This window comes from Sebastes umbrosus, chromosome 23 (assembly GCF_015220745.1).
Source record: "Sebastes umbrosus isolate fSebUmb1 chromosome 23, fSebUmb1.pri, whole genome shotgun sequence".
Lineage (NCBI taxonomy): Eukaryota > Metazoa > Chordata > Actinopteri > Perciformes > Sebastidae > Sebastes > Sebastes umbrosus.
In genome coordinates, this window is record NC_051291.1 from 13535468 (window position 1) to 13559580 (window position 24113).

The window sequence follows — 24113 nt, forward strand, 5'->3', positions numbered from 1 at the left end:
TAGGTTCAGTGTGTGTGATTTATTAAGTAGAGGCGAGAGTGGGGGGACTGTGGTGCGCTGCAGCGGTGGATTGAATTTGTGCTTCAGTGTCTCGTGAATTGTGTCGAGAGGGCTTTCAGGTGATGTAACGTATCCATTGGCAACCGTAGTGGAGATCTGCTGGCTGCTCATGGAACAGACATTTATCAATCTTTGTCTCTTGGTAGTAGGACTGAGTATGTAAACACAAAATCTAATTTTGTGTTTACATAGTTTGTTAGGTAGCAAATAATCAGTACTTTACCGCAGCACGAGTTGAAAGTGGTATTATTCAAAATGTGAAAATCATAAGGATTAACGCTTTATCTTGGCTGACTTAAAGTACAAGTTACAGTGCAACCAAATTCCTGTAGAACAACAACCCAAATTTGGACACAAATGTACAGTAATTTATCAAACTTTGCACTTTCAACTTTCAACAGAAATTATGCTTCTGCAGAGAAACGCGTAAACGTCTTTGGAAAAGCACACAGGGGAGGGTGTTATGGGTAACGGTTGGTTGCAGAGGCTTGTAGAGGAGCTAAGGTAATTACCCTCTAATAGGAAGTGTGCATGCATTCAGTGAAAGTGGACCTAAATTATTACGCTTTGATTTCACCTAATTAAATGAAAAATAGCAACATGTGGATTGTTAAGTTTATCGTTTTAATGTTGTTCTTTTATCAAGGAGGTTTTGCAAAGTAACACATGGCTCATCCTTCAAAAATAAACGCTTTTATTCTTCTGTATTGAACTTATTCATTGCACTGAATTGAGAATGTCTACTGATAAACCAAGGCAATCATAGATCCACACACTCTGTAATTCAACCTTTCGTAAGGAATTTGTTCATTCATTCAAATGTGTGGTATTTACTGCAAAATCAGGATTATAATCCGTTTAAGACATTGCTCACCTCAGTTACATCCACTTAAACTGAATGCAGCTTTGTAAACAATATTTTATTCCTGTAATTCACAGTTTCATTGCAAATGAAAGCCTACCTTTTGATATTGTTACAAATTATTCTGAATCCCCCCTCCTTAAAAGGTGAATAATAATAATCATAATAATCATCATGATAATAATGCATTGCGTTTACATAGCACTTTTCATAACACACAGCAATTAAAGTACTTGTCCTACCACGAGGGACATGCAGCCTGCCAAAATATGTAACCCCCTCACTGGGAAACAGGCCAAAAAAAAATGAATATGAGATGTTTTTTGCTTGTATGGAACAAGAGAAATTATGCTTGGTAAGATTTCTTGAAATAAGATGGAATATTTAGGCCTTTCAAGATGAAAAGAGATCTTGAAATTAGCTGGAAAAACTCATGTTGAGCTATATTTCTCTAGTATTAGGAAGCAGTGTTTTTTCACTTAAGATTCATTGTCTAAACAAGTCCCTATATCTCACTGAAATGTTGCTTGTTAGGTGATTATGTGTAAGTGTTATGAGATATTTTGACTAGCAATTAGACAAATATACTTGCTCTCTCTCAGTCTCCGCCCTATCATCGAGTATTTTATTTTGAAGATACTTCAGAGATCATTAATCATAACTAATAAGCTTGGTGAATAGGGAGATGTTAGTACTTTCGTAGCAAAAGTTATTGGAGGATACACATTCTTTCAGACAGCATTTTCGATCTGCTACAAAACATATTGCCTCTCTATAATGCACAGACATCTCCAGGGTGAAATGTATTTCTGTTTCCTGATTCCTTCCACATTTTCTTTACATTGTGGTTTGCTAAACGTGATAATCGGTAACGGTATGAAAGAAACGCACACAAGACCCGTGTACATTCGGTTACGTGCAGCCTGGAGAAGCATAATTCCTGTAAAACGTGCATTACTTCTGCCAAATCACAACTATTTCTTCCCTCATCCCCTGGTTGCTATGAACTGGTTATTTATAACCACCCGTTTCACATGTGAAACAGCTCCATGTGGTTGCCAGGAGATCTGTGATGCAACTGAAAAGCCTCTGTATGGATTGCAGTGAGCGTGTGCAAGTGTACACACATGTAGCATATACACGTGCATGTTTCCGTAAGCACTTTCAGTAGGGGTGGGCGGCTGCAGGGATTGTGGGTCCGTTACCACTCTCCCACTCCCTTTAGCATAACCTTGTCTAAAACCCACAGTGGTGTATGCATCTGCACGTGTCAGACTGAGAGTGGCGGGCGGCTGCGAAGCACACAGACTGTATATGATTGCTTTTATCTGAAACGATCCCAGGAAGAAACACTCTCTCGAGGGACATCAAACAGCAGAGACGGTGGGAGAGTCAATCACATTACAGCGCAATCACAGTGAGAAAGGGAGCTCCGGACTTATGAGAGAGTGTGGATCGTATTGCAGGTAAATATGGGAGCTATTGATTTTGACTGCACTCACACCTAAAGTAGAACTCCCATCAGCGAGGGCAACGTCAACACAGGAACACGAGCAGCTTCGTATCTTTTACATAATGTTTATGTCACTCAGCAGCGATAAGCTGATGAGTTCGTATCACATGAAGCCACTGGAGCTACACTATAAAGCATATCCTTCGATGGACCTGATGTGTATAGGTGCTATGGAATTGATACCAAAGAAAGGTCATGTGCTGCACATTGAAAGATGTCATGGTAAGCCAAAATCAATTGTAAATCGATTTTAAAATGAATGGAAATCAGGTTTGAGCTTAAAAAAGTGGCTGTCTTTATAGCCTGGATGTCAATGGTGATATCTAAGCATCACTCAAATTCCTTCTCTAAAAGTGGCTTAAACAATCACATCTTACACACTTCTATCTCTCTTTAATCAACACAATTTGTACAGCTACATCTTTTTTCTCATATTGTATCCTGTTCTGAATTACTAAAAGGTGTGCTTGCAGGGTCCGAGCCCTTGACTCACCCTCTCCCTGGTAGGAGATACACTTTAACAAACGGGTCAGAGTAGCCATTGTTGTCCCGCTGGGCGAGGTTTCTGGCCTGCAGGACGTGAACGATCAAGTTGCCGAGCTGCTTGTCATAGTGGATTTGAAGCTGCAAAAAGAAGCACATTGGATTCAAATGCATTTTGGTGAGAGAAACAATGGAATAAATAAATAAAATACAGGATTCACTTTGTATTTTCTTGCATTTATTTAATTTTTTTTTTTAATTGTATTCCTTTTATTTTAATAATATTTAATTTCATTTATTTTTATACATTTAATTTTTATTTTAATTACATTTAATTTTTAATTTATTTAAATAACATTTAATTTTTTACTTTAATTTATTTTATTTAAATTGTAATTATATTCAACCATTATTTATTTTAATTTGTATTTAAATTTTATTTGTATTTATTTTAATTGTAATTTTAATAAATAAACATTTAATAAACATTACAGAGCTCATCCGTTTGTTTCACGGACCTGTATCTCTCCAGAGACGGGGTGGGTCTGGGTCTTCATTCCCTCTGCAGTCTGTAAGAAATAAAAGCAACATGCTTAGATACCGCAAGCAAATATCTGTAGGTGGATTCTTAGTGTTTACTGGTGGGTGTACTGGGCTGTACATACTGGACACTATGTACTGGACACTATGTACTGTACTGCACTGTGCTTTATGCAGTGCTTGAGGCTAAACAAGTTAAACTCTTGAAATTGGTGCATCTAATTTAATATTCATTTCAGACAAGTTACAAGTGGTGAATTCTTACATTTTATTCCTTACTGGCACAATTCTTTTCTAAATGCTACATTGATACTAAAAGAAGAGCTACTGAATGTGGTAGATTTTAATAAACTTGGTGTAAACAAAATATGTTCCCCAAATTTTATGATCAAATTGGGAACAAAAGGATACTACATGTTTCTCAAGAAATATTTTTAAGACTGCAGAAGCTCCCTAGGAAGTTAACAAAGTTATAAGTTAACAGAACAAAAACGAAAACTGCAGATGTATGAACCGGAAAGCAATTTATACAGCAATTCATAATGATATTGCACTTACTGTAATGTGTAACCAACACTACCAATTTTGAAAAATGTTAAGCTGAATCTATTCTAAGCTGAACATGACAAACGGACTGGCCTTGCTGCCGTGGCGTTTCTTGCTGACGGAGGGAGATCCTGGCTGGCCGGGGCTGGAGGTCGCCGAGGTGGTGGGGGGCAGGCTGGAGGAGGAGGTGGAGGTGGGAGCCTGCTGCTGGGACACCTTCTGCAGTTCAGCCGCCAGCTGCTTCGGGTCAACACCTGGAGACCTGGGAGGTCTGTCACCTAGAGGGGGGTCACACCAGAGGCACCCACGGGACAGAAATCATGAAACTTCAAGTTGGATATCAAAGGCTTTACAGCTCTTTTGAGGACAATCTAATGGCCCCACTGTAATGCAGACAGAAAGAAGAAATAGGCCACAAGTAATGCATGGCTGAGCTTGAGAAAAGAGAGAATTGTAGATGAAAGCGATATGACAAGAGTGTCTAAAAATTGCAAGAGACAAAAGCTAATTGGGAATGAAATACTGAGAAGGCAGGGACTAGCGGTGGTGGAGGAGGAAAGTGAGAAGCAGCGATCGCTTGCTGGCGGTTGGAGTTCTAGAAATACTTTATCTCACCTTTGCTGTGCTCCTGGAAATCCAGGTGCTCTGAACCGTCAGACTCAGCCAGCATGTTGAGATCACTGCAAGACAGGAAAATAATGTGTCATATAATTCTGAAAATTAAAACTCAAGTAGAAAGGAGAAAAAAGAGAAAATAAGTAAAAAGGAAAATGGATACAGAATATAGGACTGATTACTTATGAAGTGATTCAAGCCCGTTCTCATTCCCAAGGCGTTAAATACCGAGGCTTTTTCATGGCCATAGGCATTCGGTACCTCCGCACATGGCACCCTTTAGCACAAAGCTTTCCATTAACTATAATGTAAACCCATCCGTGGCAACAGGAAAGACTCGTAGAAAATAAGCCGGAAGTGTAGTGACGCAGTTTAAAGAACGAAAACACACACCAGGCAGTTGGATTGGAGGTGGATGGGTCCAGCAAACAAAAGGCTTTCATCAAGGAGACCGCTGTTTGTGTCCCGTGTGTCACGTTACAATCAGCTGTTCGTTTGTGTCCTGTGTTCACAACGTTCAGAGTCATTTCTACTCTACAACCGTAGTAGTTTTTAAGCCCAACCATGTAGTTCTTTTCTAAACCTAACTATAGTAGTTTGCGGCGGTGTGTGACGAGTTGGGACGAGAACTTGTTGATCATTTTGGGGGGAAATTGAGCTTTTCGACGTCATGACAATGACTGGAAAATAGAAAGAAGAGTAGAGGGGGACATCAGAGAGACGAAGAGGCAGGAAATGTAAAAAAAAAAAAAAGTAATGATTGGATTAGTAAGATGGTGGATCAAAGTGATGATTAGAGTATGAGGAATAAAATAAAGAAATAATAGAAGGATGAGTATGTCGTGCTAGAAATAGAATACAGTAGAGTGGTTATATACTCACAGTCTGACACACACTTCTGCCTCGTTGCACGGCTGCCCGACGAGCCCTTGCACCTCTTCGTAGGTCTTCCCCGTCAGAAGAACACCATTCCACTCCAGGACTTGCATTCCTATAAACAATTACACATTTACACACAAGAAAACAATCAAAAACACAGCATACTAAAGAATGTCTGTACCAAAAAATCCAATCAAAGCCTTTAAGTGAGTAGCCCTTTAAATGATTAAAGGGATCAATTCATTCTTGAACTAAATAGACCCAAATGAGGGGACCAGATCAGGGGTCTAACATCCACCCTTTGATTGAATTCAGTGAACAAACAAGCTTTGATTCTGGTACTCAAACGTCAGACTGCAAGCCAAAAACTGGAGTGATAAACGCTGTTGACAGCCCAAACAGCAGCTGTGTGACAAAGCCGCTCGTGGCACAGAAGTGGGTTAAAACGAACTTGGAAATGGCTTTGTGTTATTTCAGCTATAAAAACTATAATTTGCAGGATTTCAGCATGATGCATTATGGCCTGGAAAGAACACAAAATACAATCAGATACTAGTTTCTCTCATCTAGTCCGGCAAAAACAAACGTCTCGTAGTAGGGAAATGACCGTTTATTTATATTTAACGCAGCAGTGAAAGCTCATATGAATCCACACAGCACAGCAAACCTCCAAAAACACACCCCTGCACGCTGGCAGGACTTACACGGCTTGAAACAGCTCATCAGGAGGGTCCGTTTGCGACGATACTCTCGAGCTGCATGTGTGAGTGACAATATCATTCAGCAAATTGTTCACACTCTTAAAAGGCTTGCATTAGTGTTGCAGTTTGCACACGTTCAAAGAAACTTGAAATTCCGGTGATCAGACAAACAAGCATGTATTCGTACACTCGGTGTCGTTCTGTGACACCGAGCCTCTACGCTTGTTGAATCTGACAACATTCCTCCGCGTTCACACCGCGGAGGGTGAGACTCCGTGTTCCCACTGGCAGAACCGAAGTACTTTGCAGCCGTTCTGCTCGGCGTTGATGACAGGGTGACTGCTGTTGTCATGGTTGAGTTGTCCTCGCGGCTAACAACGCCGCAGATGCATCGTGACTCTTGAACTGAAGCAATCATCAACAGCTTCAGCCCTAAACCTTTGATTCTCTTTGTACATAGAATGATAATGAATGAGACTATAGAAATGGCTGAACAATGAGGTGCTGAGACAGAGTACAATTACAGCAACAGGTAGCAACAGATTATAGCAAAAAGCAGGAAAGAGAAACATATAAAACTCTGCTGACCCCCAATATTTCCTCGAGGTATGATTTTATATGGTATAAAGCGGTTGAAAGAAACAGTATGAAACAATAATAATATAGAACAGTATGTGAAAGTTATGCTAATGAAAAAAATCTAAGGTCTATAAAGCGCTTGAGAAATTACGCAGCTTGTTGAATCCTCTGCCTTTAGACTTTTCCAAGCAATAAAATCATGATTGGATTATGAGAGAATGGGCCTCTGGGCACAGACATGCAAAAGGCCACATCAGCTCTCCTACTATAGGAGCAAGACACACAGACTTTAGAGCTGTTTGACCTCTTTCTGTTGTGGTTTTGTGTCTCTTTTTGTAGTCGTTACATATCTCTCTATGGTTTTGTGTCTCTTTGTGGTTATTTTGCATCTCCTTGTAGTTGCTTTGTGTCTCTTTATAGTCGATTTTGAGTCTGTTTGTAGTTGTTTTGTGTCTCTTTGTGGTCATTTTGAGTCTCTTCCTGGTTGGTATGTGCCTCTTTGAGTGATATTTTGTAGGTGAAGGTCAAGGGGTGGGGCCTGGGCGTGAACCCAGTATGACCGATCATTAATCCATCCATGATTAAAATCCTGAATAAAGCTGGAAAACAAATAACATGCTGTTGTTACTATACAGAAGATAGAAGGCTCTTGGTATTGATTTTATTTTAATTTGTATTATTCATTTTTAAAAATTGCTTTTGTATTTTTTGTTTTTTGCACACTAGCAGTGTGGCTCTAGGGATGGCGATGTCGAACAGGTGTGGATTGCTGTGAAATTCGCAACAGATTGCTGTGAAACTTGCTACAGATATTCAAGGTCCAGAGAGAACAAATTCTAATAACTTTAGGGATCCTCAGACTGTTCATCATATCAACATTTGAATTTGAAATACCTAATAACATTCCCGTCAGCCTCAGCTGTACTTTGTGTTTAGGGCTAATTAGCAAATGGCAAATGTTAATATGCTCAACTAAAATCTAGTAACTTCCACTATGTTGTCCCAATATTTGCACTATTGTTCCCAACTGTATTGGTTTTATTTGTATTTCTTCGTGACTCAGTTTTCACTTGAAACCTTTTATAATATAATATGATAAAGAAGTGGAGAGGAGAGAAACAAGAACGGGATGGAGACACAAACAGGAACAGAAAGTACGAAAAGATTTGCCCACGCTCAAACACACACACACACATCCACAGAGCGCAGACAGATGGATGGCACACTACAAAGGTCCAAACCGGCCAGTATCTCTCTCTCTCTCTCTCTCTCTCTCCCTATCTCACCATCCATAGATCACCAGTGTGGCAGCTTCAAAAAGGCGCGGGGGCACAGCTTTACCATTTGTCCCACACCCTCAATGTGGCTCAACACAGACATTAAAGGGGACTATGAGCAGACAGATGGACTGTGGAGGGCGAGTGGGTTAACGGTACCCAGACTCCCCCCATGTGAAATAAATACCACCTCATGAAATGTGTTATACCATACAGCAGTTTATCCTGAGGTGGTGTCAGTGAGAGGTGTGTAAGGGTGAAATCACAGGTCACATATCTAGTGAACAAACTTTTATTGGAATAGGTAACTGTTGCAGTTTCAAGCTACTGTATTATTCAACAGAAGTCAAAAGGCCAAGAACTAGTCTGGCACATAACCCCTTATAAAACCATGTGATGTTCTAGGAACATTCCCCGTAAAAGTGATTTTTTTTTGCACAAGGGGAAGTTTAATTTGGTAGAAGAGCTTACCTTCAAGAATCTTTCCTGTTTGTTCTGCAGCTCCACCAGGTAGGACTTTGGCAACATACGCTCCGATGTCTCCGTTACTGCCAGGGACCTCTTTCCCTCCAACCACACGGATACCCAGACCATTTCCTGTTTAGGGACCAAAAACAAAAGACTTATTAATTAGTCTGATAGTCTCATTGGCTTGTAACATCTACCTTTTTTTTTTCAACACACCCATGCAGACTCACCAACACAGACAAAAAAAGGGAGAAAAATAGGCTACAAATAACCAGGCCATCTCTCTATCCACACTGCTATAGCCAGAAAACTGATGCTACAATTCTGGAAATCTGAAAAGTCCCCAATATTTGATATGTGGCTGAAGGAATTAGGAAATTTATTACATCTAGAGAAAATAAGGCGACCTGTCGTTAGTCTGATTGAAATAAATGAGAGTGAATTGTTAATGGTCTAACAGGTTAACTGTGTCATGTGTTAATACCTTGTGACTTGTGATAAATTATGTATAACTTTTCCTTTTTTTTGTGTTACCGCCAATGAATTTTTTCTTTTCTTTCGATTTTTTTTCCTGCGCATTTGTTGTTTGTTTTGCTGTATTTCTATACCGCTCTTCAAAATCAATAGACAGGTGTAAACGTCAACTAACCTACATTCAATCCCCATAACTATGCACTATATTTAATGAAAATAAAGTTACATTTCTTAAAAAGAAATTAAATGGAACACATTTTGTATGTGTGTTTTCAGAAGTTTGTCCAAAGGCATTTTAGGTGCTATGTATGTTATGGCATTACAACCTTTCTGTTACTCAGTTTGCCGGCTTGACAACTTTAAATGATTTTCCTCAATTTCTCTGCATCTGTATTTACTACTCTCTGCTTTTGTAGAACAGCAGACAACAGCACACATGCCAACCTCCTCTACCGATTATCCATAAACCACATATTGATCATGTCCCTCAAACAGAATGTACACAGAAGCACAACCTCCTTCATTTGTACAGTATTTAACCAGGTTATAGAAGCAAGAACAAAAATGACTCCGTTCAGCACCGGGTCCTCATAAACAAATCGCTTCCTTTTGTGGGCTGTCTGTTAATTGTGCAAGATAATCCTGAGTGTGAGGGATACGCCATTTTGAGCATGGCGATGACTGATGAGCGTGGAAAAGAGCCAAATCAAAAGGGAAGCCAGGAAATGAAATGTCTGCCTGTTCTGAGCCTGGAGGAATGGTGTGATGGAACGTAATGGCAGGGGAAGTGACTCGCCAGTTTGTTGAGATCTGGCATGAATATCAAGTAAATAGAATGCGTGACGCACACTAGTCATGCTCTGTAAGCCTAATGGGACCGTTATGATCCATATTAATGTGTACGTTTTACTGCCTTTGTGAATATCTACTTCGTAATCATTGAAATTCAATAAAGGGAAAACAATGTGTATGCGGTGAATATTTGATGCAGTCAGTAAGCAACGGGGTCAATAAAAATCTAATGCATGCATCACAGTCAATAACACATTAGCTTGTAATGCCTCTTTAAATGCTCTTAGCATGCTGCTTTTTTTAAATGTAGTAAATTGTGGTACTTTACCTGAGACACTGCGGTCTTTGGGATCCCTCTGCAGTTTGACCCTGAGGTGAGGGAAGGGGTAGTACGGGCCTTTTCCCTGTGGCCCATACACAATGGTGAGATGTCATGTACATACAAGATAAATGGGAAACATTTAAGTAAGCTTTGCAATATGGACATATATGCAGCATTTAAAGAGGACCTATTGTGCTTTTTCTCTTTCCTTTAGTGTATTATATATTGTTTTTGTGCATGTTAAATGTCTGTAAAGTTATAAAGCCCAAAGTCCAGACCAAAGGGAGTTACTCTCCCCCCACAGAAACACTGCTTCTGAACTGCCTGAAACGCCTTGCTTGAAGTCCCGCCTTTTCTTCTGTAATGTGGTGATGTCACCAAGTAACACATTTTGCATAATACCCGCCTATAGCGGCTAGTTTTGCACACCCTCAAACGAAGCTAGCTAGAGTGGAGTCCAAAGAGTTGGTTTGGTTGATCAATTGCTTCAGAGTGGGCCAGCTGACCAATCAGAGCAGACTTGTCAAACAGAGTGTTTCAGACAGAGGGTTAAAAGAGGTGCTGCAGCACAGCCGGTATGAGAAAAATAAAGTTGTTTTTTTAACATTAAAGTTGAAAACATGTTCTAGTGGAAACCCAAAATACAAGTATGCACCTGGAAATAAGCACAATAGGTCCTCTTTAAGTGTCTGCAGTTAACGTGAACATATATACCACAAAGATATACAGGTGATTGAATGTGGGTGCATGCATTTCATTACTGCTTGTACTTGGTATACAGTACATGCAAGAACTTTACTACAGTGTGTACGTGTACAGTGTGTGTGTTTTCCTGTTTCACCTGTCTCTTTTCTTGTCCGTTCTCCGACCGCCCGTCTCTAGGTTTTTCAAACCAGTCCGTCTCCTCTCGTCTAAGGTGGTAGGCTTCAGGGACAAAAACAAGCACTATTTCAGAACCAAGACGTTTTCATCCCAATATATAGGATGGGCTTCTTCAGTTCATATAAAAAGTGATAACATGTCATTAAGCAGGATTCAATTCATGGAAAGTCTTCACTAAATAGTGATTGGGATAAAACTATCTGGACAACAAAGGCCAGAGAGAGTTGAGAGTTCACTTTCTTGTGAAAAGGGGAAAGAAAGCCAAGGAACACAACATATTTTCACAGGTATTGTAAAATAAGAAGGAAAAAAATGCAGTTTGAGAGTGAATAAAAACAGTATTAGTACGGTATGTATAGTAGCATAATCTGAACCTATAATGCAGTAACTTTCTATGAATGTAAATGTTGGGTATGTACATAATTCGTATTATTAATTACTCCAATTGTTAGGAAAGTGACTGTGTTTCTTCTAAAACATTGAGTATCAGTACAAGATGAGAGAAGAGCACTGAAATTTGTTTGAAGAATTGCAAATTAAAGTTAATTTGCCATTTTACGGGTGTCTTAAACCTCCCCAACATTTGGTCATCATTTTATGGTGCTGTGCATTTGACTTGTGGTGCAGGTTAATGTGTTAGCTAATGGATGACTAAAGAACTGAACTAATACTCTACCATTGGTCGCATCGTCTCTGTTCAAAGCCATCATGGAATCACTTAGGGCTGGAATCAAGGCAAATGGGTTTATATTGCAAAATGATGGGATCCATATGAATTTATTAACAAGTAGTTATGCTGCATTCAAGACAACTCAGAACTGGGGTCTTTAGATGTTTAAGCCAGAAAGATAAACAATGGTAGCTCTATTAGTATTACTAAAACTGTCACATTTTGCATCCCTTTTCATGAAAACACTCTCCTCGGCTTGGAAACTGACCAAGTCGTTGCTGCATAAGTACTCCATAAAACCTCTTTTTTAGTCATAACTGAAAGAGTACCCATCAGCAATATGTTGCTTATAAATTGAATTGATGGTTTATAGCTTTTACCAAGCAGTAAACTGAGATTTACATACTTGCTTAAAAAATAATGATTTTCTTTCCTGTTGGAATAAGACACTGTTCAGCACATTTCACAAAAACGTAATACTGTATGCTTTCAGTAAGTATAGAGAAAAATAAAGAAAAATGTGAATGTTTGCTCAGCAAATGATAATTTAAATAGTATTCTTGCATTATTGTTTTTTTTTTTTTAATCAGATTTTTTCCTGTTTTAAAATAAAAAATACACAAAAGGCAGAAAATGCCGTATAAAGAAGCTGTACAGAAAGGTTAATAATAGGCATAAATGTATTCCATGCAACATAAAGTCACTGATGATGTATCACAGAACAGGCAAGTATTCACAACAAGACATGCAAGTTAGAGTTTTATATTTATTACACACATATAAGTGCTGAAACCAAATATCATGCATTTCAAAAAATATCACAGTGTCCTGCTTTAAAGTATTATTTTCTAGGAATGTCATAATTTGGTAACGTTTTGCCTATAGTTGGGCATCATAACAATCCAACCCACAAATATTATATATACTGTATATACAGTATAAACTTAAATATGATGATATACACCCACATTATCCACTTTACACCTCAACTATTGTAGAATCCAAAAATATAATTCATGTACTATTGGCTGTGTAATTACAATATTCTGTTATTTTGGAGAGTATTTGTGAAGGAAGTGGTTCAACTGACAGAATTCTGTACCGACTATCTAAAATTTGCAAGTGGGGGAGGCACTTTTTCAGTGTTTGTTTTTCAAAATCTGACCCAAGTTTCAAAGGATTATTCTGCTATTGTGGCTCAAGCCTTGTATGCTTAACAAGCAGGATTTGAAAGACTAAGAAAGCCTTCTTTAAGAGTTTAACAGCTACAAATATCAGCATGCTCTAAATAAAACGCAGACTTCCACAAGTGAGCGGTTGCTATTTGAGGAGGGGAACCTCCCACACAATGTAGCTGTAACAGAAAGATCGACTGTACGGTATCATGCAGTGAACTAATATGGGAAAGTTACACAATATGTGGAATGCAGACAGAAACACAGTGCATGCATAGAGATACATTCAAGCACACCCTATAAGACATACAAAGGCTTGCATGCACACCAGATCTCAACTGATTGACCAAAAGTACTGACACCCGAAAACAAAAAGAGGATACGTTCACCAAAGTTAAGGTTAGATGCATGCAGATTTACAATAAATACACAGCTAAATATTATATACAATAGTCCTAAATGCAAGCAAGACAAACCATAACCAGACACTCTCAAGGATGAAACATGAAGTAGGAAAAGAGTGACAGTGTGACAAGTCTGTTTTTTACCTTCACTATCTGACATGGTGCCCTGAAGGTCATCCATCAGCACATAACCCCTACCCCTGGTTGGCTCTTCCATGATCAGTTGCTGCTGCTGGGAGTCCTGCAAGGACAGGCAGGAACCAAACTGGTCCCTTGAATCAGCGGAGATGGGCGGCAGTGGTCCTGCTGATGCGCGGGCCATGCCCATAGGCTGTCCGACAGGGCTCAACGGACTCTCTTCCTCCGAGTTCTGGGCCACTATGGGTAGTCGGCCGCGGCCACTTTGCACAATGGGAAGGCTTGTAGGTTTGGTGCGACCGGAGGGGGTTTGATAGCTTGGTATGTCCCCGGATGTTTCACCATCCCCTTTGAGCCTCAGCGAAGAGCTAGAAGGGTCTCTTTTGATGGACAAGTCCAGGCCGTAGCAAGATGTGGGCCTGGATGAGGGTCTTGAGCGACTGCCACTAGGATAGGCAGAGTCCAAACCTAAGCTCTGGCCCAAGTTTAGTGACCCAGCCAAGTTGGCACCCAAGGTGGACCCAAGGTATTTTTGTTGCTCTGCGATATTCTTACGAAGGCCGAAGGTGAGCTCATCTTGCGAGAGCCGGCTGGCTCTTGCAGCTGCGCTGGTAGACCCAAGATAGCTGGTATAATCCGTCTCCAAACCTCTGTTGTCTGTAATAGAGGAATACTTGGAGGAGATCTTAGGCTCTAACAATGGAGTCTTGTGTTTTTGGTACAACATGGATGCTGGGAGTTGCTTAGCCGCCTGCTTCTCTAGAGTAAGTCGACTGATGCTGTACTTGTCTGTCTTTGGGTAGTGTCTTTGGGAGTAGCTAGACATGCTAGAGCTCGGGGTATAGTAGTTCTGGGAGAGGCCTGTCAGTTGTTCCAAGCTTTCCGTCCCACCCGTGCTTCTCCTGAATTCTTGCTTGAGCTGCTGCTTCAGGAGTTTCAGTTCGTAGGGTTCCTCCATTGTATCCTCCTCATCTGGGGTCTTTCCATAGCTATGGAGTCTAGAGGTGGATCCCAGATAGTCAGTAGACCCCAGATCGGCAGCGCTCCTACGCAGCAGCTTCTCCGCCTTGGCCAGCTCCCTCTCAGCCAGACTGTAAGATGAAGACATACCTACGGAGCCCTTAGCCAGCTCTGCAGCATCTTCCAGCAACATGTAACTCCGAGGTGTATGGTGGTCTACATCTGTGTAATAGGAGTCAGAAACTGCTGACATGGGGCTACGTGCTATACTCCCCACGTCCAAGGCCCTGAGGTCAAGGTGGTTGCCATATTTGTCATACTTGACTCCCAGGTAGGCTGATGATGTGGGATCAGGCTGGCGGCTAATGACTTCATATTTCGTTGCGTCCAGCTCTGAGAGGAGGGCGGCTTGTCTGGCGGCTTTCTGCTGCAGCAGGAGCATCTGGTGGTAACTCTGCTGCTGGGCACTAGTGAGCGAGGGGACAGAGGAGTAGAGAGAATGAGACTGGTAGGACTGGGGAGTCTGGTAGAGAGACTGCTGGTATTGGGTTTGATTGTATTGATACTGGGAGTATTTTCCATACTCATGCTTGGTTTGAGGTGGGACAAAGTCCTCCAGTTCTGACTGGGGAGCTGTCCTGGGACGTTCAAGACCATGATCTTCAATCTCCTCGTCTTCACCACTTCCGCGCCCACCTCTCGTCTCTCGGATGTTACTAACCTCGCTGTCTGACATGTAGTCTCTGTCCTCGGCAACGCTCTGTAAATAGGCCCTTTCCCTCTTCTCTCTCTCCTTTAGTAACACATCTTTTCTACGATTAATGCCCATCTCCAGGTACCTAAGCTTGGCATCAATCTCTTTCTCCTCCTCATCGAGCTCTGCTTGTCTTTTGCGGAGCTTGGAAGACTCGCGCTCCACCAGATCTAGCTCACGATCGATGTCTTGCAGAATCTTGGCACGTGCCATGTTGGAATTGCGGCACATTCGTCGGCGGGCCGAACCTGTGCTGTATGCTGTCTGGCCGCTCGTCGTTGACTCGTCCTCTGACGGTGGATTGGGGAGAGTCCTTTTCACCTTCTTTTGAGTGCCTGTTGGTGTGCCACCTGAGCCTTTCCCCTGTAAGAAAAGTAAACAAAAAACTGATAAGGGCTGTAGGAATTCAAACAGTTTCCTTAATCCCCAAAATAAATGAGTCAGCTGGTTATGTAGTGATCAGAATGTGAAGAATTGCTTTCTCTGAATCGTATTACTCAGATGAAATTCACCTGAGATAATTGCTACATTTTGCAAGACTTCCATTATGTGATCAAATTAAAAAAAGCAGAAAAGGGCATCAGTTCTAGTATCTCTATAGTGTAATATTAATATAAAGTCGTGACTATAAATTAGGATATGAACACGGTGTATTTGAGGTTATTAAAGGTTATTAGAAAACACACCTTTTTGTGCCTCCCAGTAAGGTATTTCTGCTCATAAATGTCACCGACTACTCACTAAACTGCACATGCCTAAGAAGTAATTTATTCACATTAAGCCTCTATGGATCTCTGACAGCTCAGTATTTTCCTGCAAGCTCAGCTCATTTCCCATCCTTTTCTGTATGTATGAGATTCTCAACAGTGAATTGCCCAGGCAGAAAAATGACTTCCATACCCCATGAGGGCCAGGAGCAGCACAGGATGCCTATGTGGGGATGTGTAGCCTATTCAGTTGTGTCTTTTACTTCCCTCTCTGTATATGTTTTCCCTATGTATGTCCACAAACCAAAATTAAATTACAGCCTTTTATGTTTTCATAACACACAGTACAGTATTATGATAGGAATGCATACTGGAATCCTTAAAGTTAAAGCAGAATTTAAGTTTTTACATATAGTACTTATTGGTATGAAGAACATTCAAGTCTGCATTGGGTAACTTTTTTTGTTTGCACTGGACAAATATTTACTCATGTGTGAGTAAAACAGTCAAATGATGTAGCTGTACTGTGAGTGGATTACATTAATTTAAATGACAAGCTAAATGAAACTAGTGCCGTACGTAATGGCATAACAAACCAAAACTAAGAAAAACTGCCATCATTGGAGCTGCTGCCATGGTATTTTAAGAAGAAATGGGCTCACGCTGGAAATACCTGTCCAGAAACATCTAAATTAGTTTTGCATATTCCAAAAGAAAAGTTTAAACATAAATAAAATCCTCATCTTCTTAAACCCTCTTTTGTGTTTGTGTTAGCCAGAGTCTATGTTCTTTCTTATATTTATGTCAATTAAAGTGATATTACTCACCGTATCACTGTACTGGGTGCCAGATGTTGCCCTTTCTTCTCCTGTTGGACTCATGGGCTTAGGGTCAGACATGGATCTCTGCATGGCTTTGGGTCCCCGGGGACTTGGTGGAGAGGCTTTTGATGGATCCGCACTTCCTCTTAGCTTTTGCGGGCTTGTATCACCCAGCGATTTCTCATAGGACACAAACTCGAGGGATTTGCTAGGAGATATGCAGGGGGATATTGGGGAATAGAGCACTTTGGGAGATTTAGGAGGGGCTTGAAGCGTAGAGGAATCAACTTTGAGGTTAGGAGACTGGCCTATTTCTAAGGGGGTAGGTCGTTTGTTTGGTGAGGTCCTTTCAGAGTCAGACAGCTCCATCCTCGTGTCCATTCTAATGTTGCCCTCTGTATCTGTTTGTATAGAAATCTCAGTGTGAGCTTTAAGAGACATCTCTGACTGCCCACCCCTATCACCCCTGGAAGTGCGTGGCCGGCTTTGTCGGCTTCTTGTCTGAGCCTCCCATTCGTCTTGATCCTCATCATCAGTCTGCACACAACTGTCAACACTCTTTTTAGCACTTCTCTTTTTTCTCCCTGCTGTGTAAGCTTTGCTGACTGCCTCATCCTCTTCATCTGTCTGGCACCCGCTATCCGTGATCTTTCGGGACAGCACTGTGCCATCAGGTCCTAAGACAATTGCTTCCTGCACGCCGTGCCCTGGCATGTCCCCACCTGGGTACATCTGACGAAGTTTTTGCTCTTCCAGTTGCATGCGCAGTTGCTCTTGGAGTCTCTGAATCTGCTCAAGCTGCTGCTGTTGCTGGGCGTAGGTTTCTTTCTGCATCATAAGGTGAGCCTGTCTTTCATCTTCTTGCTGGTCAAGGATCTGCTGCTTCATGCACTGCAGCTCCTCCAGTTCCTTCTGCACCAAGAGCTGTTCGTGCTCTCGGAACCGCTGAATCTCATTGCGCTCCCACTCTAACTCCTCCGCCAAGCGCTGTTGCTTGAGTTTCTCCATCTCTAGCCTCTCACGCTCCGCCTGATACTGGCCATCCCCAGGAACCATGGGTGAAGACAGAGCCTCCAGTGAAGCAGCTATGGCCTCCAGGGATGCATCGGTGTAGGTGTCGAGGGATAAAGAGGCTGTTGCTGTGGCGAAAGCAGAAGTACTACCCACTCTAGAGATCTCTAGATTGAGTGGGGCATCTCCTTGTTCTTCTGTCGCGGTAGTGGAGATGGTGGACAGGAAACTGTGGGAGCGTGTAAGGGGCAAATTCTGGAGGTTGGACAGGGAAGGCATGGTGTCGCTGGTATGCATACCCGATAGAGAGTTGTATGATGTACTAAAGATGGACCCAGGTTGAGTGGTAATGGCATACGTAGATGGGATTGGTGCCGCAACAGAGGAATAGACCACCCCATTTGATGACCTCAAGACGCTGCTTGTACCAAAGAGTGTACCAACAGCACTTGTGACTCTGGCTTGGGAATAGGGTGGAATTGTCATTCCTGCGTAAGTTCCTTTCTTGGAGTAGTCAACAGCTTCACCTGTCAAAAGTCAAAAAATATCAGTTGAGTCCAAATAATGCAGACTTATTCAATGTTGAAGCAAGCCATGCCATATCCAAATAATTAAAAAGATGGAAAAGGGGAAAAAAATCCAATGTTGAGAAGTGCAACAAGTATGAACAAGATAACAGCATGCAGGCACATGCAAAAATATTACGGTGAAAGGACAAAAAAAACAAAAACAATTAACAAAAAACGAATTGTCCATGCAAAACAAAAAGAAAAGCAAAACAAACCAAAAAATGCCACGTTAGCCATGAATGAGTCGAGGCAGTTCAAAGTGACATTTAAGTGACAGGTCGGCAATGTCACTGCACTGACCTGCATCCGAAATCTTTGCTGAGGTAAGATCTACAGCACAGTCTGTGGTACCACTGAAATTATAGCTGTTCTTACTCTTGTAAATGAACAGGCCAGCCTCTGCTAGGTTAGTGTCGGACATCGACGGCTTAATTCCACCAAACCCTCTCATGCCGTAAGGTGATCGGTCATACTGGTAATGGTCATCACGATATCCAAAACGATCTTCAGGCAGGGGTGTGGTAGGTTGCTGAGTCGTGCAGCTTCCTGCAAATGGGAGCTTGTACACAACATCACAGCATACAGCTCTTTTTCCTCCAGTCAGATCCACTGGTTTGCCATCATCATCTGTGATTACAGCTGTGACAACGTCTGCAGAAGCAGCATCCACTGATACCATAGTGTTGAATGGTTTTGTCGTGCTGAGGTCAACAGCTCCTGCCACTGTGGTTGTACCAGTAGTTAATCCATTAGCGACACAACTTGCAATACAAGTGGGTGCAATAGTGACAGGGGTGGTCTGGAAAGTCCCTCCACCTGTGCTTGATCCAACTGAGAGGTTGATAGGGATCTCTGTACCACTATCAAAGGAGGGCTGAGAATCAATTGGCCGATATATAATTTGAGAAACGGGCTCAAATGCTTTGTTTTTCGTTAGCTGAAGGGGCACTGAAGATAATTGAGAGGTGTCTACGTTGTCACAATGCTGAATTGTGGCAGAGCAGGTCACAATGGTGATACTATCAGTCATTATAGAAACAGTGGATGATTCAGCACTGAGGTTGACCACACGTGACTGCACTGCACTGTTCTGACGACTGACATCAGTCGCAAAGGACTGACGTCTTGAGTCTGGCCCAGAGGACAGATCCACACCATTCATGTCTGATTGAGGGTCTACCTTCATAGTCCTAAGGTCTACCACCTCAGAAGGTTGGACGGCCTGTCCATTCTGTGCTGGCAATTGGGGCTTAGGTTTCTCCATTGAGATTGGGACGCCATTTGCCCTTGGAGCTGGCACTGGTGGTGATGTCCTTTCATGAACAACAGAGAAAGTGGTCCTTTGGACTTCGGTGGTGACCAATTGAGAGATCAGGTTAGGCATAACCACAGGCGGCTGTGCCGAGGCAGATATAGCCTCAATTATGTGACAAGAACTAGATACATGTTTTTCTGGGCCACAAATCTCTTGACTTTCAATGGATTCTGTGACTCGCGTGTATGCCAGAGGCACCCTGGTTGTTTGAGGAGGGGCTGGTTGCGGATGCTGCTGTGGATAAGATTGAGGTTGAGGCTGTGGTTGGTGATAACTTTGGGGCTGAGCTTGGCGTAAAGGAGATACTGGGCCAGGGCTAGAGGGAGCTTGAGTTGAGATGCTGTCTACTGGAGAGCTGGGCTGAGATGGCAGTGTGATGACTACATATGTGTCACGAAGATTGCTGGCATATCTTGGAGACGAGGGAGACTTTGGTGAGGGTTGAAACAGCTTGCTCTCAGAAGAAGGGCTCAGATTTAGGGCTGTGTCATTACCAGAACCAGTGGGCAGTACGGTGGGTCTTGATGGATGTGGAGCATGGGCAGGTGAAGAAGGCTGTGAGCCCGGCTTTGGTGCAATTGGTGGTTTGACACCATGTCCTGGTCGATGGCTATCCCCAATCCCTGCATGAATGGATGGCTTCGGGGCAACAGGAGGGGGAACATGAGGCTTGTACATTGGTGTAACTGCTTGTCTTGTAGGTGGTCCTTGGGCTGCAGTCATAGCCACTACCTCTGGCCTGATTGGAGTTGCTGACGCCTGAGGTGGAAGTGGAACCGGAGCCTTCCTGGGAAAAACAGTAGGTTTTGGTGGGGTGGGAGGAGGCAGTGGCGGTGCAACAGGTACTTCCGCTTTTTCCTGAGAATTAGCCCTACGTATGACGCTTGGCTTGGGGGGTATAGGTGGGGCAGTTGACACTACGCTTGGAATACCGGGTGTGTACTGGGGAACTGTGGGCAAGGGTGATACACTGGCAATTACAGGGCCTGATGTTTTTGGGAGTGCACTAGATAAGTCAACAACATCAGCCTGGGATTCTGCGATTGTGGTGTGAGGTTGCTGGTCTGATGTGTACGATGGAGGGGACTCGGAAACCACTGTCACAGGCTCAGTTTCCACAGCTGATGATGTGTCTGATACCGCAGTTACATCCTCTTCCTTTTTAATCATACTCTCATCATCAGAAGACAACTCTCCTGAAGAGCACTGCGTCACCCTCAAGTCTGGAATGGGGTGGAGTGCCCGTCGAGATGCAGTGGCTTCCACTTCTGGCTCCTGAGTTGGACTTGTTCCAGGAGTCAGCCCTCTTTTAATCAGCTCTTCATAGGCAGTTTCAGCATCCAACAATGGCTTTCCATCTTTGCCTAACGTTACTGTGCTGCTATGGCAGAAGGTATTCTCAGCAAGTTGCAACACAATTTCTGGGGTAGTGCTTTCCTTTTTGGGCTGCATATTTTGATACTCCTGCTCCAGCTTCATGAATTCCTTCCTCTTCTTGATCATGTCTTCATAAACTTCATCTGGTGATCTCAGCGTTCTGGGCTGAGCAGGAACAACAATCTTCTCTGGCTCCCCCAGATCAGTTGTTGAATTGTCGATAAGAGACGCATAGGCGTAGTCTTCAATAAGCATACCTCCATAAAGAGACTCTTTTCCCATTTGAATCTCGCCTTTCTCAAGTGTTGGAGACTTAGCCCTCAGCATTATTTCCTCATAAGCCTCATCAGCAGATTTGAGAGTTTTTTTCTGGGGTTGATCAGTATTTTGATCGTCTGTTGGGGATTGAAGAGATACTGATATAGGCAGTCGATAGGTTTTCTGAACCGCTGCTATCTTTGCGGCATGGATTTCAAATCCTTCCGAATCTGATTCAATACTGGGGGAGAAATCAGAGCAGGATGATCGTCTGATTTCCTCCATCTCAGCTTCTTGCCTCAGTTCCTCGGTCGGCGAGGCATCTTCAATGGGGGAAAGGTTGCTTGGTGGTGTCTTCGGACGCTCTCGCCTCCTCTGGGCTCGAATCTCTTCTTTGTCTTTCTTGGATTTTTTCCCAGAGCCCTTTTGTTTTTCCTGCTCCCTGAGCAGCTCCTCTTCTTCCCGTAACTCTTCTTCCTCAGAGGAGTCTTCAATAGTTGGCAGCATTTGACCAGGTTGCCTGTGTTTGGCTTTCCTGTGTTGTTTACCCTCACCAGAACGGATATTGCTGGGACTACTACTGTCACTGTCTTCGTCCAGTGATGAGAGGGATGTTGGGGATGTCCCAGGTGTGAAGCTGGACGCATGTAGACTGGATGACCCCTCACCTCTAGACCGATCATCTGGAGAGTCTGTAAGGCTTTCCATTTCAGGCTCTCCATCATCATTATGTATACGCATAGGGCTGCTGGTTGAATTCAGCTCCATAGTTTGGAATTTGCGAACTCCAGTACCAGTCTGTTGCTCCTCTTCTTTTGGTTCTTGTCCTTCCTCTTTGTCTATATCAGGTTTTTCCAATGAGCCACGGAGTTGCTTATCTTCTTCATCATCTGGACTGATAGTGCTTTTCTTGGTAAGTCGCCTGGCTTTTCCCGATGTACTCTTCTCTACAGCCTCTGTTGTCTTCTGTTCCATCTGTTTCTTCTCGTTCTCTCTGATCTTGCGTCGAATTAGGTTTTCCTCATCAGACGGGGAACCATCCTCATTCTCACTCATTTCCATTATCTGTTTCCGGATAAATTCCTCATCATCCCCAGACATCGGGCTTTCTTTTCCAAAGCTTTCGCTGCTATCATCCAGGGAATCTGCCCTGACATCCATGGGCACAAGGAGCTTTTTCTTTGTGGTACCTTTGGCATTCTTCTCGGAAAGTTCCCTGTCATCTTCTGAGCTGGGTGAGTCAGGCGAGAGAGGAAGCACCTCTAGTTTACGTCTGGTCTTTAGAGTGTCTGTTAGTTTCTCCTCATCGTCCTTTGGTTGTGTGCTTGCCTGGGCCTCCAGAATGGGAAGGACGGTGCTTTCCAGCTTGGCTAGGTCTGATGGGCTGGTGGGACTGCTGTCCTTGGCGGCCAATTCTTTCTCCCCAGGCTCTTTCAAGGTCTCCACTGCTGTTTTCACCTGTTGAATTGAAATAAGACAGTTAATTATTTTCCTCAGATATTGCAATGAAAAATTTAAATATCTAAACTGGGATTTTTGAGTTTATTACGTCTGAATCATGTGTAGGTGTGAGGAATAACATGGAGATGAAATAACGCTTTCTACAACTCAATTAATTGTATTTTCCAATACATATAAAGGGAATGGCAACAAAACCCGGCCAGTTTGGTAAAATATCTCAATTTCTATTTGTACTAAGTTCAAGTACTAAGCATTTACAGCAGCATGGAAGATGGAAATTACATTTAAATTATTATTTGGTATTTGATACATGCAGTCTGTAATCAAAACATTCTACTGCATATTGCAGTGTTTTGATATTAAAGTCACTACGAGGAACTTTAATTTGGTTTTGGCAGAAATAAAGCAAATGATGTACAAAGACAATCATATAATCTACCACTACTTGTGCTAAATACTATGGTCACCTCAGCGACTGCATCCTCATCACTGGGCTTTCCCAGAGCCTCCTTTTTCTCCTCCACGTTAGAGTTCTCCTCCTTTGGGCCTTTGTCCTGCTCACTAGCTACAGACACTGGGATTACATGTTCTGCTACAGGGACTGGAGCTACTGATACAGACACACCTCCATGTTCAAAAGCTGTCTCTGATACTTCATCCTTCTTTGATATTGTGTTCTTTCCTACATCAAACTCTGCAGTGCCAGCTTTATCGCAGACTGTGCTCGTCTCTGATACTGAAATAAGTCCGTGGATGTTGCCAGCAACAGGTTGTGACTCAGTCTCTTTTTTGTCATGTTTCTCTTCCTTCTCTTTGATTGACACCTTTTGCTCTGCAGCTTTCTCATCACTGCCCGTCAGAGCTAACGTCTCCCTTTCTACTTCATGTTGATTTTCAGTAATACTGTTTGCATTTTGTGAAGCAGCTTCTGTCTCCTGAACCAGTTTCTCCTCACAGGATTTATCTCTGACTTGTGTCCCACTAATGACAGCTGAGGAAGACACCATCTCGACACTTTTCATTGATTCCTTGACTTTTTCTTGCTCTTTAGGATCAGGAGTTGAGGGAACAGATGTAACCACTGCTTTCTCAGATTTATCATCTGCGTTTGTGTCTATAGGTGTCTGCTTTTCCTCTTTCTGTGCGACACTCACTGCTTCGACCATAAGCTTTCCTTTCTCCTCTGACTTCTCTGGCAATGATACTGTCTCGACAAGTCTTTCATCAGCAGGTGATGGCTCATTCTTTGTTCCTGGTTCTATCTCTTTATGTATCTCTTCTTTTGGGATTTGTTCAGTGACAGTCGGAGCTGTTGCTGTTTCTTTCTTCTCTATTACAGGACAAACATTTTCTGTTTCAGTAGATGAAAGAGCTTTATCAACCTTTTCCTCCAGAGTTTTCTGGTCATTTACCGTCTCAACTGTTGCCTCTTCTTCAAAAACCTTCCCTTCGTCGGCTTTTACCTCAGTTGCCATCTCTGCAGTTACATTCTTCTGAACT

At 42.5% G+C, this 24113-nt stretch overlaps 1 protein-coding gene across 6 annotated transcripts in view; it reads right to left on the minus strand.

Annotated features, from left to right (window-relative positions):
* pcloa (piccolo presynaptic cytomatrix protein a) overlaps positions 1-24113 on the minus strand; it is a 72681-nt gene that overhangs the window by 13986 nt on the left and 34582 nt on the right. For 5 of the 6 annotated variants that reach the window (XM_037760944.1, XM_037760946.1, XM_037760943.1 and 2 more), the window contains exons 5-16: positions 18503-22610; positions 16629-18160; positions 13387-15457; positions 11670-11717; positions 10953-11035; positions 10118-10193; positions 8527-8652; positions 5502-5610; positions 4620-4684; positions 4098-4282; positions 3437-3487; positions 2929-3059 (exon numbers count right to left, since the gene is read on the minus strand). In XM_037760944.1, coding sequence (XP_037616872.1) covers positions 2929-3059; positions 3437-3487; positions 4098-4282; positions 4620-4684; positions 5502-5610; positions 8527-8652; positions 10118-10193; positions 10953-11035; positions 11670-11717; positions 13387-15457; positions 16629-18160; positions 18503-22610 — 8585 coding nt within the window. The remainder of the gene's footprint in view (positions 1-2928; positions 3060-3436; positions 3488-4097; positions 4283-4619; positions 4685-5501; positions 5611-8526; positions 8653-10117; positions 10194-10952; positions 11036-11669; positions 11718-13386; positions 15458-16628; positions 18161-18502; positions 22611-24113) is intronic. The other variant, XM_037760945.1, reaches the window with a different exon arrangement.